This window comes from Falco rusticolus, chromosome 4 (genome assembly GCF_015220075.1).
Source record: "Falco rusticolus isolate bFalRus1 chromosome 4, bFalRus1.pri, whole genome shotgun sequence".
In the NCBI taxonomy this organism is placed as follows: Eukaryota; Metazoa; Chordata; class Aves; order Falconiformes; family Falconidae; genus Falco; species Falco rusticolus.
In genome coordinates this window covers 18,527,947-18,542,535 of record NC_051190.1, presented here as the reverse complement: position 1 = coordinate 18,542,535, position 14,589 = coordinate 18,527,947, and the positions used below count along the sequence as shown (strand labels likewise).

At 46.4% G+C, this 14,589-nt stretch overlaps 1 protein-coding gene across 4 annotated transcripts in view; it reads right to left on the bottom strand.

The window, feature by feature from the left end:
- Positions 1-5,729: 5,729 nt before the first annotated feature.
- The window catches only part of MITF (melanocyte inducing transcription factor), a 110,050-nt gene continuing 101,190 nt past the window's right edge, over positions 5,730-14,589 (bottom strand). For 3 of the 4 annotated variants that reach the window (XM_037384754.1, XM_037384756.1, XM_037384757.1), the window contains 3 exons: positions 14,316-14,391; positions 12,542-12,689; positions 5,730-9,829 (listed from right to left, as the gene is read on the bottom strand). In XM_037384754.1, coding sequence (XP_037240651.1) covers positions 9,428-9,829; positions 12,542-12,689; positions 14,316-14,391 — 626 coding nt within the window. In that variant the 3' untranslated portion in view covers positions 5,730-9,427. The remainder of the gene's footprint in view (positions 9,830-12,541; positions 12,690-14,315; positions 14,392-14,589) is intronic. The other variant, XM_037384755.1, reaches the window with a different exon arrangement.

Here is a 14,589-nt window from a genome sequence, read left to right as displayed (position 1 = left end):
CTTGCTGACAAAATGCATAGTGGTGGTTTTACTGTGTAACCCCTGCAGGCCACTGGTGTGACGATACAGCACGATTTGCATCAGCATTGCCTACGAGCAAAGCTGAGCTCCAGGCTGTACTGCAGAACCCGGGCATCCCCATGGAGCATCCCCACGGAGAACCTGCCGTGTGCCTCCCCACACCTGGCCGGCCAGGGCTCCATCCCCATCTCAGTGATCTCCGGGTAAATAAGGTCAGCGAGGGAAAACCAAGGGAAATCAGGGGACCCCAAGTAAGTTTATCATCTTCAAGCAGCCTCAGTGTCATGTCTCAGGACCCTGGCAGACTCAGAGCAGATTATATATCAGATGCTGGCTGGGAAAAATGTAAAGGTAATGCCATCCTTCTCCCTGGAGGTTAAATCAAAGGAATCACAACCAACAAACAGCCTTTGAATTATTTAGGGCGGGTTTGGTTTTTTTTTTTCCTTATGTCATACTAGTTTGTGCTGATGTGCTGGCTTCTGTTTTACTGAAGTAATAAAAGCTATTAAAACAAAAACTTTCAAACTAATGATTCCATTGCTGCCTGCCGTGCATGCCTGTGTACCTTTGCACGTGCTAGAGAGACAGAAAGGCACTGGAGGAGAGGGGAGGAATAGAATTGATATAGTAAATCCCTTTTCCTCTTGAGCCTAGAGAAGATGTGCCTAAAAGTACTCAGAAAAGAGACTTCCCTGGCCCTTCCCCAGAGCCAGGCACTTCTCTAGCTTCAGGATGGGGTTTCACACAGATGGTACCACCTTACCAAGCAGACCTCTCGCAGGGCCCTCGCAGAAAACAACGTAAAAGCACATCCTCAGAGCCACCTCTTCCCACAGAAATCAACCCCTAAAGCCCTGAGCTAAATAAGCCTGTGGCTGAGGGTACCAGTGAAATTTTGTCCCTCTTCCAGACCATCAAACATTGGTTCATTCAGCCGGCTGAATCAGCATCATCACTCCCACTTGCAGGGCAGTCACCTGCACTGTCAGCCTCTCTCTAAAACGGAAGGGGACGGTGCGACTGCAGGACTAGGTGAGGACCTGAACTCCTTGGGGGTGCGGGGGAGCCCCACGGGCAGCAGTGCTGAGGGGCATCATGCCAACACGCTCCAGGAGGGGAGGTGCGTGCTCCCCTCCTCCCACCTAGCGCTGGCCACCTCTCGGAGGTGCCCTGGGACCAGACACTTGTAGCTCTGGTGCTCCTCTCCCTTTCCCAAAATTTACAGTGATCACCTGGGTACACTCGGGAGCTGTTTACCTCCTTCTCCAGGAGCTGGATGGGCCATTTTTCACATCATATTCTAGAAATGAATGAAGCACAGGATTATTGGTTGCCAACCGTGTCCTCCAGTGCCGCAGTCCTACTCCCACCTACTTACAGGGAGGAGAATCAAGACAAACATCAACTTGAGTTGCTCATTTTAAATGTCCAGGGAGACTCTCAGGAGCCCAAAGGCATTTAGTCCCATGGGAAGCCAAGCAGCATCGTACCAGGGTCCAGCTGAAGAGTCGCAAAACCACACCTGCACGTTAAAAGCCCAACATCAAGGACTGACGTGCTATCAGTGACAGTGACGTGTCTGCGGGTCACCTGCCAGCTGTTCCCACACAGTGGCTTTGCCTCCGTCTTCAGGAGCCAGGCTGTGTGTGTAACAACATATCAAAGGAGCTGGAGCACAATTAAGACTGAAAAATGAACACATGATTATTGTTTTTTACCCTTCCTTCTGCTGTCGGTGACAGAATACAATCAACCCCTGACGTGCTTGGTTGCTTAGTAGCAGACAGCCACATTTTTAATTATATACTAAAATATGCTAAAGAACATAAAATGGCTGTGTGACTAATACGTGTGTATCAAAAAAGGCATATGACAGCAGCTAAATTGCTTCAGTGTCTGATAAAAAGTGCCTCAGCCAGGCTTGTCATCGAAAGATCAAGGAAAGGAGGTGAAAAGTGTTATTAATAAAACAGCGACTTTTTAAAATACACCTCATTGTTTGCAGTGCATGGATTATTTTTTGTGTGTGTCTAGCAAGAATTTAATTCTTTTCCATTTATTCAGTTTTTATTTAATTCCTGCTTTTTCAAATGGAACTACTATCATTAGACCTAAAATCTCTGCTTATTTTCCTATTACCTTCAGTGACACATTACTCCAAAGAGAAAAGCGGAAAGCTGAACGGGACCCAGCTGGGTTCTCTGCAGCACAAATTCTTCATGGATTTGTTTGAACAAAATTACTTTGGTGGTCAGGGGACAAGAAATTGTTTTATTATTTGACCGTTCTCAAGCCACTTTTCAGCAGGAAAAAAAAAAAAAAGGGAAATGTTATGAGCTCTAATATTTTTAAATAAGGTCCCTTCCAACCCAAACCATTCTGTAATTAATAAAAGGACTGTCCAGGCAGTTATTACTCATGTCCAGTCAATAGTGATGTTCCGTGTACCCAATGTAAAATGAGAATCAGGGCAGAGTCTTGAAGACACTAAAAGATTTTGACTAAATGTATTTAAAGTAGCTAAACAAACAGTGCTGCAACGGCCCCATTCCACATACAGTGCAACACGTGCTCAGCTGCTCGGTGCTTGTCTGCCGGGAGCCGGTACCAACAACACGCTGCGCTCAGAGAAAACAGTTTGCAAATGACAGCGTTAAACCCCAGCTCGCCTGAGAGCGAGGCGAGTTCGCTGGCCTGTGCCCGGATGGAGCCAACGCGGTGCCATGGGGATGCCACCTCCGCTGGGACGCAGCCAAAATCATCAGGGCAGCGGGTCCATGCCCGCCGCGGGAAGGTTGCCCTCGTCAGAGCTTCGCAGCCAGCTGGGAAGGATGCAGCCCCACAAGAGTGTGCTGTTCCCCGCTCTTTTAATTAATGTCTAACTTGCTGCGATGGAAGGTGGGAAGGAGGAAGGCAGCGGGAGCGGCGAGCTCTGGAGAGGCACTGCTGAACAGCGAGAGAGCAGGCAAAGCACTGGAGCGAGCCCGGGGTCCCCGGAGCCGCGTGCCCCATCTACCAAACCCCGCTCAGAGCCCAGAGGGCATCCTGGGGGTCTGGGGTGCCCCTGCCAGCACCCAGCCCAGCTCCCGCGGGGCGAGCACCGCGCTCCCAGGCCGGGCTCCACACTAGAGCCAGGCGCTTGCCCAGCCTTCCAAAATAACCGCAGCTGCCCTGCCTGCGGACGGCCCAGCGAGGTGACTGCTGGGGGGATGTGCCCAGCTCCCAGTCCCTCTGACACTATCCCACAGCCGCCCAGTACAGCTCCCCTGCCCACCACACCCCCCCACACACACACAGCGGGCACAGAGCATTTCTCCCATAGCTCCTCTGAGACATGCTCCATAACGTGCCACCTTGTTCGTCGACCCCCCTGGGGATTTTTATAAATACATTCAAAGAGCATTCTATATTAAATGCTTTGCATGCCCTGGCTCATCCTACCGAGCACCAGCAACCTTCTCACAGCCTCACACAACCCTTGGCCAGCATCCATGTAGAGCTCTGGGGCAGGAACCGGTTTCTCTGTGGCCGCAGAGCACACCACTGCCTCAGCCCCAGGGAGCACAGCGAGGGGGTGACAGTGACAGCACAGGGGCTGGGAGCTGCCTTCCCTCCAGGGAATTGCAAATGGGAACATATGCCCACATTCAGCATTGCCCGAGATGGACAGAAACCTTGCTCCTTTGTGATCTAGGCAAGGAAGCTGTGAAAAGGAAGAAAATGCAGCTTCAGGCCTTGGTGGAGACAGGAGCCTCAACACTCGCCCTTTTAAAGAGTCACTCTCACAAATCTAGTTAAAAACGGAGCAATTCCAAGGAAGAGTGTGCTTTGGATCACAGGCAAAGACAACTGCAACTATCAGCGTGCATGCATTTAACCTGTGTGCTGGCATCCTCTAAGCCTTATTGATTTTAATAAGTCAGGGACACTTTTTCAAGCCGCTCCGCTGCAACTGTAAACAAGGAGTGAGAGAAACAGAGAGTACGACCACCATGCAGTGCTGGGACCACCCCTGTGTGAGACAGCAAAAGGAGCAGCTGCTGCTGAACCATCTGAGACAGTGCAACCACGATTCCCTTCCCGGTAGCCTGCCACCTCCTCGGAAGGAGGGCATGACGTGGTGACATGGTGGCAGCGTCCTGCTGTGCCACCACAGCCTGGACTGGTCATGGGACCTCCCAGCAAACCAGAGCCCACCAGCCATCACCAGCCTTATATTTAACATCACTTTCTTACCCTGCACAGAACATTTCAGGCTTGTCCAATGGAACTAAGAGGCTTCCAAGCAGACCTGCCACCACCTCTGTGCTGACAGACATAGGGCAACTGCTCACAGCCGCTACCCCCCCGTGGGTTTTCTTCCTGCTCCTCATGGGCTCCACGACCCAGCCGAAACCCAAAGCAGCTCCCGCTGACAGCAAGCTTCACTCCCAAAAAGCAGTGCTTGCACAACTGACCAAAAGAAAAGCCAAAAAATATCTAAAAACTCAAACTTAAATAAGAAATTACATCCTAGGCTGCTGATAAACAGGTTTCTTGTTGCAGTACTACAATGCCACATTCTATTACAGTGTTGAATCCCTAAAGAAATCATTACAAAGCCTGCTGGAAACACTCACAAGCTTTAACTCTGGCAACTTCTACAAAAAGGGAGCAGGGCTTTTCTGCCATACTCCTAGCAGAGTCAGGTAGCTTTGCCCAGCGTTTTTTATTTTGTTGTTTTTTAAATTGAGTGATGCAGGACAGCTAATTATTTTTAACTGCAAATGAATTAAGTATATTTTACCCCTACCAGGTATCAGATTTTCAAGAGGGAGGCCAAATTAAAAAACAACTGTTGTTTGTATTTAGGGCTTAAAGCCCGTGAGGTAATATACAGCATCGCCACTGCTGCTGCAGCAATGTCCACAGAGAAGGTGAGGACTCCACGCTGTGAGCACAGTAAACGACATCCTGTGGAAGAACGAGACTAGAAGGGATGAAAGCAACAGAGAGACAGGGAAAAGTGATGAAGGTGGGAAGACAAAACAGGACCCCGCCTGGTTCCTAACCAGCACTAGCGGCAGCTCCCAGCACAGCCCAGGAGCAGCTGCTTGCCTGCTGGGTGAGTGGAGATCTCAGAGGAGCGACCCCAAGGTGAGCAGAGAGAGGACCGGCATCTCTCCGTGTGCAGCTGGAGAAGGCAGCGAGGTGCTCCTGCGTGGGGCTCCTGGGGGTAGATGACCTGGCAGGCGGGACAGCAGGACAAAGAGGTGCAGGTACCCCGAAGCCTCGCCGAGCCTGTGCCAGGCACAGGGCAGCTGGTGGGAGGTGGAGGGCAGCGCAGCCGGGGTGGTTTTGCAGACACCCCTCTGAGAAGGGTGGGAGGCAGAAGGCAAGAGCCCATAGGAGGGGACAGAGGCAATGATATTTTTCCACGTCTGCCTGTTCCGTTCTTTCCACTGGATTGTAAACTTTGGTCTATCCACTTTAGTGCGTATTGGCAAAGGCCAAGTGGGGCCTGATCCATCGCTCTGTCCCCACCATGCTACCACAATACAAAGACAGCCGGACAGCTCTGGTGCAACCAGGGATGCTGACTGACACCACATCGGGAACACGGACATGTCCATCGCCAAGTCACAAACACAGGAGCACTGCCGGGACCTCAAAAGCACAGAAAAACAAGATTCACTTAGACAGAAAACGAGTAGCTTACACAGACGTATGTGAAAAACCAAATGCTTTAATCCATCTATCAAGAACAACAGTTCAAATTATTTCATTGGATACATTAATACTGATCCATAATTTACAGTGCTATGGACCATACACAAATTATTGCTGCAGTCAACAGCAGATGAATATCAACATTACAGTACCAAGCATCATAGCAAGAGGCAGTAATTAATGTTACTTTTTCAAGAAATATAGGTATTTATACTATTATCAACATCAGCTTCCCCCCCCAGTGCATTTTATGTCAAACAACATAAATGTAAGTGCATTATTTTGTGCTTTGTGCTTTCCTTATGTACCTTCTTTTTGCTTTTACAGGTTGTAAGAGTTAAATATTGCTTTATAGGCCAAAAGCAGTAAGGAAGAACTTCATGGTACTCTGCATGTTCCTGCTTGTTGCATGGCTTTGGCAAAGTGAGAATTGGTAGGTATCCCATCCACCTGCTCAGGAAAGCCACCTGGCCCAGTGTCACACAAACCACCATCACACTGGGCAACGATTTCTGCCCATCTCACTCCACCTAGTTCATGCCAAACCCTGCCTGTAATTGCTGTCTCTGTCCCCTGCCATTGATTCCCTGTAAAATATCACGGCCACACGTTCCACGATGCTCAAATAGGCAGAGACATCTCCAGTCAGCACCTGCCTGAAGGTCCATGTCTCCTAGAGGTGTCCCCGCTGCAGCATCAACATGCTTCCATTCAAAGGGTGGGCAAACTCAGAGGAGGGCCTGTAGCCTAAGGAAACATGGGGTGAAGAGCAAGTCAGGCACAGCCGAGTTGTATGACACCCTGGAGCAACACAGCCTACGGGGAACACACAACACAGCTGCTGGGGCCACAGCGACTTTCATCAAGAAATCCAGCTCTTGATGTCACGGGTCTCCTTGAACACCAACTCATCTCTACACAGCACGTAGCCAAAAATCAGAAGTCATAGCTGTCGGCAAGTACCAGTGGTTTCACGTAAGCTTGAAAAAAAATATTTATATGCCACAGTCTAGACTTCGATTTCTGAATGCCCACAGCGGGCATCAAAGCATAAGCCTTATTCAATATATTCAGTGGTTCTCAGTTACTACACCCAAGCGTGCGCACCTGGATCTTGTTCTACAATGCTGCAAGGCTGTCCCATTTTAATGGCAAAGGGTAATGCAGCCCTGTGTTACAGCTACAAATATTCCACAGCCCTGATTTTCTTTCCTTGTCACCATTGCCAAACAGCAGCACCAGAAGCCTGTACCCGCATACTCGGAGCCAACCCTGGCACAGCTGCCTTGCAGGGAACGGGAGCATCTCCCTGCCCCAGGGCCGCAGCGCATCCTGCAGGCTCCTGGGTCCTGCCCTGGGCCAGAGCTTCACTACCCTTGGAAAGTCACATTCCCAAAAGCTGTCTGGGGGGGTGGGGGTGGGGGGAAAGAGGCATCATTATAATTAACTCCAGCTCCTCCTTCAAAAAAAAAAAAAAAGAAAAAAAGAAAAAAAGAAAAAAAGAAAAAAGCCACAACCCGGTGGTTGCATCAACGCTAACACATAGCTCGCTGCGCAAGCAGAAACTGAGATGGCTGGGCGCAGCCAGCAACAGCCACAGAAAGAGCAACACGAACACAGACCCCGGAGTACCGTAACAGCAAGCCGCGTCCCTGCCCAGCCCCTCGCCACCAGTGCTGGGAGAAGCGGTGCCGGGCAGCGGACACTTCAAGAACCCTTCCCCAGGGAAACATGTGGGCGAAAGCTCAGCAAGCCACGCCGCAGGCTGCGGGGAGCTCCCGCCGTGCCCCTGGCTGTCCCATCGCTACCCAATTCACATTTGATTTCTGGACACTAACTGCTGCGACCAAGATTTCCTTACAACGCCTGCCAAACTGGCGCTCAAGTCACTAACTGTCTCACTTATCCTATGTAATTTCCAGTGTAGCACAAAGGAGAACGGGAAGCTCTTGTTTTCTATACGTAGGCACCATGCCACACTTCAACATCCTATATAAAACATCACCCTAAAGCTCTCTCCTATGCCACACTTCAGTCAGTGCTAGTTGAGGAAGACTACAACTAGAGTTTAAGGCACTTCATTCTGAACGAGATGCACTTGCCTGCCGCTCGCGAGTCAGCTGTAGGCTGCTATTGAGAAATCCATTCAATCCCTCTAGCTTGTAACACCACGTCACCTCTGTAAAACACCTAGGCTTGATATAATACAAGGATAACTACCGTTATTGCATAGGACTACACTTGAGTAGATAATGCACCGAACTACTTTTACAACATTGTTGCATGTTAAAAATTAATAACATTGTTATCAAGTAACAGTTATTTGCAGATACAGTAATTTACTCTTTTTTTTTCTTTTTTTTTTTTTCTTACGTTAGCCCAAGTTCTGAAATAAAACACAAATTACTGTAACGGGTATGTTAACTACATAGTTATGTTTCCAAGCATATTACTACTTTTTTTTCTGCATCACTAAAAATAAATATGTAAGTTTCTCTACAGAGTTGTTTTATTACCTAATCTAAATTTGTATTCTACCTTAAATGTGTTTAAAAACATTTTCAAAGTGAGACTGTAATATACAAAATATTCTCAAATTCTCTCTTAAAACACAGAACCCTGCATAAAAGCTTCCTTTCAAGTGTTTACAAAGAATGCAGAAAACTTTCAATGAGTTTTAAAAATGTCAAAAAATTGTTGTAATATTAAGAGGCAAAAATCTTACAAATGAAATACAAATATACTTAAAACAAAAAGTTGAGGATAACTAAGGAATCCATGCAAATCAAAATAAACTGTACAATGCAATTTAAAAAAAATAAAGCCAATTAGATATGTACAACATAATGTGCCCAGCTGGTAAGATGTACCAATTATTTTTTTTGTCCAAAGAGTGTATACCAACTTACAGTGCTCCTGTTTGGTTTACTGTTGGCAAACCGTCAATGCGTGTTACAAAACAAAATAAAAATCTAAGAGAAGAACTCGAACCATGACCAAAAGGAAAACCCAAATCAGCTCAGAGTAAAATTAAACAGCACTCTGAGAAAGAGACTCGCATCTCCCTGCAATTTTCAGCAACAGCATTTTATATCACAATCAACACAATCGGGATGTCTTAACACTTTTTTGTTCTTGTTTTTGTTTGTTTGTGTTCCGAGTAGAGCAAGGTGGGTATTTTTCCCTAAACACTTGTCATATAAAGACCAACGTTTGAGGGACACTGTATCTTTAAGGCAGCACTATTCAATTAATACAATTACAAATAGGACTTTTTTTTTTTTGGTTTCTTTACATTCTTTAACTTTACATTTTATTTCCAAGTAAATAGGTTGCATTTACAATTCTACGATTCCCCCCTCCCCCACAGTAGAAACAGACTCTTCATTTGTAATTCTATTGCTTTGAGTAGATTTGACCAGTTCAAAGTTCTTGGCGAATCCAGTTCACAGATACTGTACATATGCTGTACAATATTTTGGAGGCATTGGTAGTTTTAAAATAGAATATACAAGTTTCTTCACAAAAATTCTAAAAAAAATCCTATATATATAATATATACACACACGCACACACACTGGGCTACTGATGAAGCACAAGGAGAAAAAAAAATCAAAAAATTCTACAAAAGGTAAATTATTTATTCTACTGATCAAGAAACAAAGCAGTTTGTGAAAGGTGTGCCAAGTATATGCTAACAAGCGTGATCGGTGTCCTCCATGCTCACACTGCTCCGCCTGCTACTTGTCTTCGATGCTCCAGGAGACACAGAGGAAAGTAGCGGGTCAGTTACTCCGACAGGGGAGAGGGTATCGTCCATCAAGATATCTTCCAGTTTGGATCCCATTTTTGCAGGAACACTGTAAGTGCCAGCTGGTTCAGTCACGTTTCCGAGGTTGTCACTGAAGGTGATGGTACCGTCAGTGAGATCGAGGGTGGTAGTGCAAGACAGGTCTGTGTGGTGCGGCATGATGTCTTGGTTGCAGTTGTCCAGCACTGGCTCTTGTTTGATGACCCTGTTGACCATATCTGGGGAGCAAAGGCCTGTAGATGGAACAAGGGACAGTCCGTGTGCCCGAGCTTGCATCTCAAGTTCCTGTGAAGAAAGAGAATGGACATTTTTTAAAAAAAAAAAAAAAAAAAAAAAAAGATCTGAAAGCAAAATCTGTCATCTTATGCTCTTGTGTACGGTAACTTACAGCTTCCTTCTGTTGTACACAAACTCTTTCCTCCCTTTCCAGTACTTGCACCTTGTACATGTCTGCCCTGCGGATTTTCACCTGAACATTAGCCTCTTGCAGAGGTGGGTGAACACCAGCCCATATAGGTCCGTCACACTTCTCAGAACCTACCCCAGAGCCAAACCCCAGCACCCTGCAGGACAGAGAGGGCCGAGGGCCTCTGCTCACAGCCTGCCATGGCAGGCAAGTTCGGCATCAGGTCAGGTGAGGAAAGCATTTAAAAGTAGGGGGGGAGGGAAAGAAAGAAATAGCAGAAGCATACACTGAAGGTATAGTATATCTACACGATGCTTGTCATTTCCTGGTGAGCCACTGGAAAGGATATTTATCGTTCTACAAGTCTGGCAGAGCTGGAAGAGGTCAGCCAAAACTCAGCAACACTATTCCTGCACTGAAAAATTATAGGCAAGTCAGAGGAAGGCTTTAGACTTCACACACAGCCAGGATTCTTTGAATCTTGATGAGACATTTAAATCCCACCTTCACATTTAGTCATATAGATGCACTTGACTGAAGACAGATAACACGAGAATTCACTTAAATGCCCCTTCTCAAGTGCAGCAGGAAGAGAGACGTTTTGCTTCTACTTATGCATTGTATTAGGCAATCACAATCACTGTTGTGATTGTACCATTCCTGGATATTCCTGTCACTGAGGCTGATTAACAACCTTTTTTCCATTTTCAAGCTAAGACAACAAGCTTGCAACAGCACGCTGCATGATCTACGGGGAAGGTGGAACAAGGAAACACTTTTTCCATCAGCTAATGTGCCAAAATCAGGAGTTCCTTATTCTGTGCTTAATCAGAACCAACGCAAAAAGGGAAAAAACAGACTGTAGGAGGTTACTTGCTGCCAGATGTTCTGTCCATTTTTCAAGGGTCTGGTTTTTATGTTATTTTGATTGAAGAAGGAGCCAGAGCAGATGGATAATGCAAGGGAAGATGAAAGATGCCTAAAAAGTGTTCTTAGCTTTGAAATACTACTGCCTGATGTTGCTCTGCAGAAGGGTTGCACAATTTTATCGTTTCACTCTAGCAAACAGATTGCTCAATAAAGTAAAAAGATTGCGCTGAAGCTCAGCTCAGCCTGTTCTATTTTAAAGCTGTTTACTTCCACACTTGACTCTCAGGTATTTCTAGCTTCATTATCTACTTTGTGGATTAGCCGTGCTGTGGTTCAGGGGTCTCCTGACACAGCTGCCAGCCTGGCGCACTGCAGCCAGCAGGCAAAGTTCAGTTGTTCGCACCGCAGGTGAACAGCAACATGAGAATATCTGGGACATCTCCGTCTGCATGCTATACATTCCTATACCCAATTCTAAATACACTTCTTTAATTACCCTTCTGCGGAGAGGGGTGGATATCCAGCTGTCTTTGCCCACCTGGAGAACAGGACTGACGACAGAAGCTGTGTAGGCTGCGGAGCTAAGGTTTCCTATCCAGCTTGAGGTGAAGGCAAAGGAATTAATTAGAAAAAAAAGGAGTTTTCACCCCTAAATATCTGTGTGATACAGGCTGTTGGGAACCTGGGTGACTAACTAGGCAACAACCCGTGCAGAAAAACATATTCATGCCACTTACTGCTTTTCATTGTTGAGGAGAACCGTTTTGCAGTCCTACAGACTCAAGGCACAAGGAAGACCGGCAACCATAGCTCCTCAGACAGCAAAGGCAGCTCAACATCCATAGCTTTTGGCTCTCTGGCCAAAACTCTTGGAGCCCTCACATTAGGTGTGCTTCTCTGCAACTGCTCTCAAACAAGCCAGGGCAGCCTCAACATTAAATACAGCTGCCAGTCCCCAGGATACCTACGAGGAACTCGAGACACAGTGCTGCAGCATCTCACAGCACTGCCCACCCCGCACATGCTGTCCTGTGAGCGGTGTTTACCCTCCACCAGAAAGCAGATGACTCCTGCAGAGTGCTAAGGGGAGGCTGACAGAGAAGAAATGAGATCAGATGTAGAAGACTGCAACCTGCAGAGCTTCTCTGACAGACAGGGCCTAGATTGGTCCCCACACAGTTTAGAAAATCCATAAACAAAACAAGATGATTTAATTTGCTGCCATTCATCCAAAACTGCTTCAGAAGAAAACAAGCACAAAAGCTACAGGTCAAAAAAGTTCCACAATCAAGACAACTGAAGCGAACATACTCCTAAACAGCTGAACTTAATTTCATCACTATCAACAAACAGATGATACATGAAGTCCCAATGCCTTAGGTGTGGCACCCAGGAAAACATATTACCATATAAAACTTTCTTATAGTATGGTTTGCAACTTATGTTGGCTATGGTAGAACAAAAACAGACCAGCCATAAGTGCTTCACTGGTGTTGGGATTTGATTTTACTTTGTTTAAAAAAACGAAACAAAACTACTAATGTATCCTGGTTTGGTTTTTTTTCCCCAGAAAAATCTCTGCGAACCTCCCAGCACTGGTCACCATTCATTAAAACAGTGGTTCCTTCTAACCCACATTCCTACAAACAAGCTTCAGTCACCATTATTTGCAGTCATGCACTGCAACATCAAGAGCATTTGCAGCTTATTTATCAGCAAACCTGTATTCTGAGCAGCAGGTGCCTGTTGGCATGTTCCAGCTTCTTCTGTCTGTTCTCAAGCTCCTTCGTGCGTTGCTGTTCTCTTTGCAGCTTACGGATGTAGTCCACTGATGCTTTCAGAATAGTTCCCTTATTCCAGCGCATATCCCTTTGAAATCAACACAAAAGGAACAGTTAAGGCTCTCGGGGAGACTTTATTTTATAGTCATTACCTTCCCATTAGCAGCTATGATTACACCTCGTACATACGCAACACCTGGCTAGTATTTATTCCAAGTTGATAAATACAAAAGGCATTTGAAATGCACTAGTGGGGGCCAGAGGGTGGGAGCTGGGAAGTGGACTGCAGCCAGCCCTGGCACAGGTGAAGGACACTGAGCAGCCCGCCCCCCGGGGCCACCCCCTGCCTTCTGCACAATTTGGGCCCAGCACCGTGCAGAGCGACTGCAGACCAGGGCTCCTTTCACTGCCTTACGGCAAGGCTGCAAGAGAGCAACAACAGAGCCCCCCAAGGCTCCCGGCAAGCACGGCACGGCTTGCTGGTGGGGCAATGCCCGATTTCGGCTGGGGAATTAAAAGGACCATGTCTGACCTGGTGCTTCTGTGCAAGAGCCTTTGGCTCCCGAGAAGCAGCAGGCAGCGGTTCTCCTGGGGGCACTGTGCCACAGCTGTGGTTCGCTGGGGAGAGAAGAGCCCAATGCAGCAGCATATTCTGGTGTTTTAAACTTAAAACTCTGGATAAAATACAAATGCCACACTACAGCCTAGGGGCAATGGTTCCTCAGTCAGCTGACAGGTGGCTCCCATACTGCTTCTCCCATATTATTCCTCCCACGCTCGCTTTAGAGAGAAAGGCTGCTTGTGTCATCTTCCCCCACATTATACTTTAAAAAAAATGAAAATGTACTGCAGACTATCAGACCAAAGATCTACCTGCCCCATAGGCTGATACTCGCCTTCAAGGAAGCTAAAGGGCCTCTCTGAAGAGTGGCCATGAGCTGCTCCATGAGCAACCGCCTCAAAATAATGCAAACTCTTCCCAAACACATCACAGGGCATTGATTCAGATTTAAGTGAGACTTTCAAGCTCCAGAGCAAGGCGGGGTGGCAAGGGTGGGGGTGTCCTTGCTATTAAATGACCGTTGGGAAAATGTTAAGACAATTTAGTAGCAGTAAAATTACTTAGAAGAACTACTGGGAAATTACCACAAACACTGGCAAATTATCAGTGAACAGACACACAGCTACGCTCTCTCCTTATTTTTCTTGGAGGGAAGGGGAATATGATGGCTTCCCAGATGAAGTGCCCTCCATTTTCACAGAAAGAGGGACTGGCTCTGTCTTGCCGAGCTATGACATGCAATACATCACACGAATCCTTCAGCGAGACGAGTAGCCGGGCAGCCAGCTAAACAGCAAGACCAGACTAAGGTTTTGCATCCTGACAACTCTGCTCCCTAGCCCCAGCCCTGCCAAAGCACAGCATCCCGCAGGATGCTAAGCCGCTGCACAACAGTACGGTGACTGTTTTGTGATAGAAATCATCAAATTAATATAAACTTAAGCAAGTTCTGAAAGGGAAAAAATAAACCCCAAAACAATCTTCAAAAAAATATAATGGAACCCTCAAGCTTTTCTACAGTCATGGAATGCCAAGATCATTCAATAAAACTTAGGATTTTTTTTCTTTTTGGTAAATTCTTTTTCTCCACTAGGGTTTGTTTTTTTTCTCTTAATCTTCCTCCCACAGTCTCCTTGGGCACCATATACTTACGGGTCATTTGACTTGGGTATCAAAGTGCCTAGTTCTTTTATACGATCATTAATATTAAATCTTCTTCTTCGTTCAACTTTAGGAAAAACAGCACAAAGTTACAAGTAATATTCACACTTAATTACAACATATAAAGTGTTTTATCAAATATTTTTTTAAGCACCACTGAAATGTTCACCTGAAGCTTAAAAACCAGTGACAAGGTAATTTATTTTGCTCTCCTACGCATGGACACACTAAGACAGAAGTTCTGTCTATACTGTAAAAATGTGGG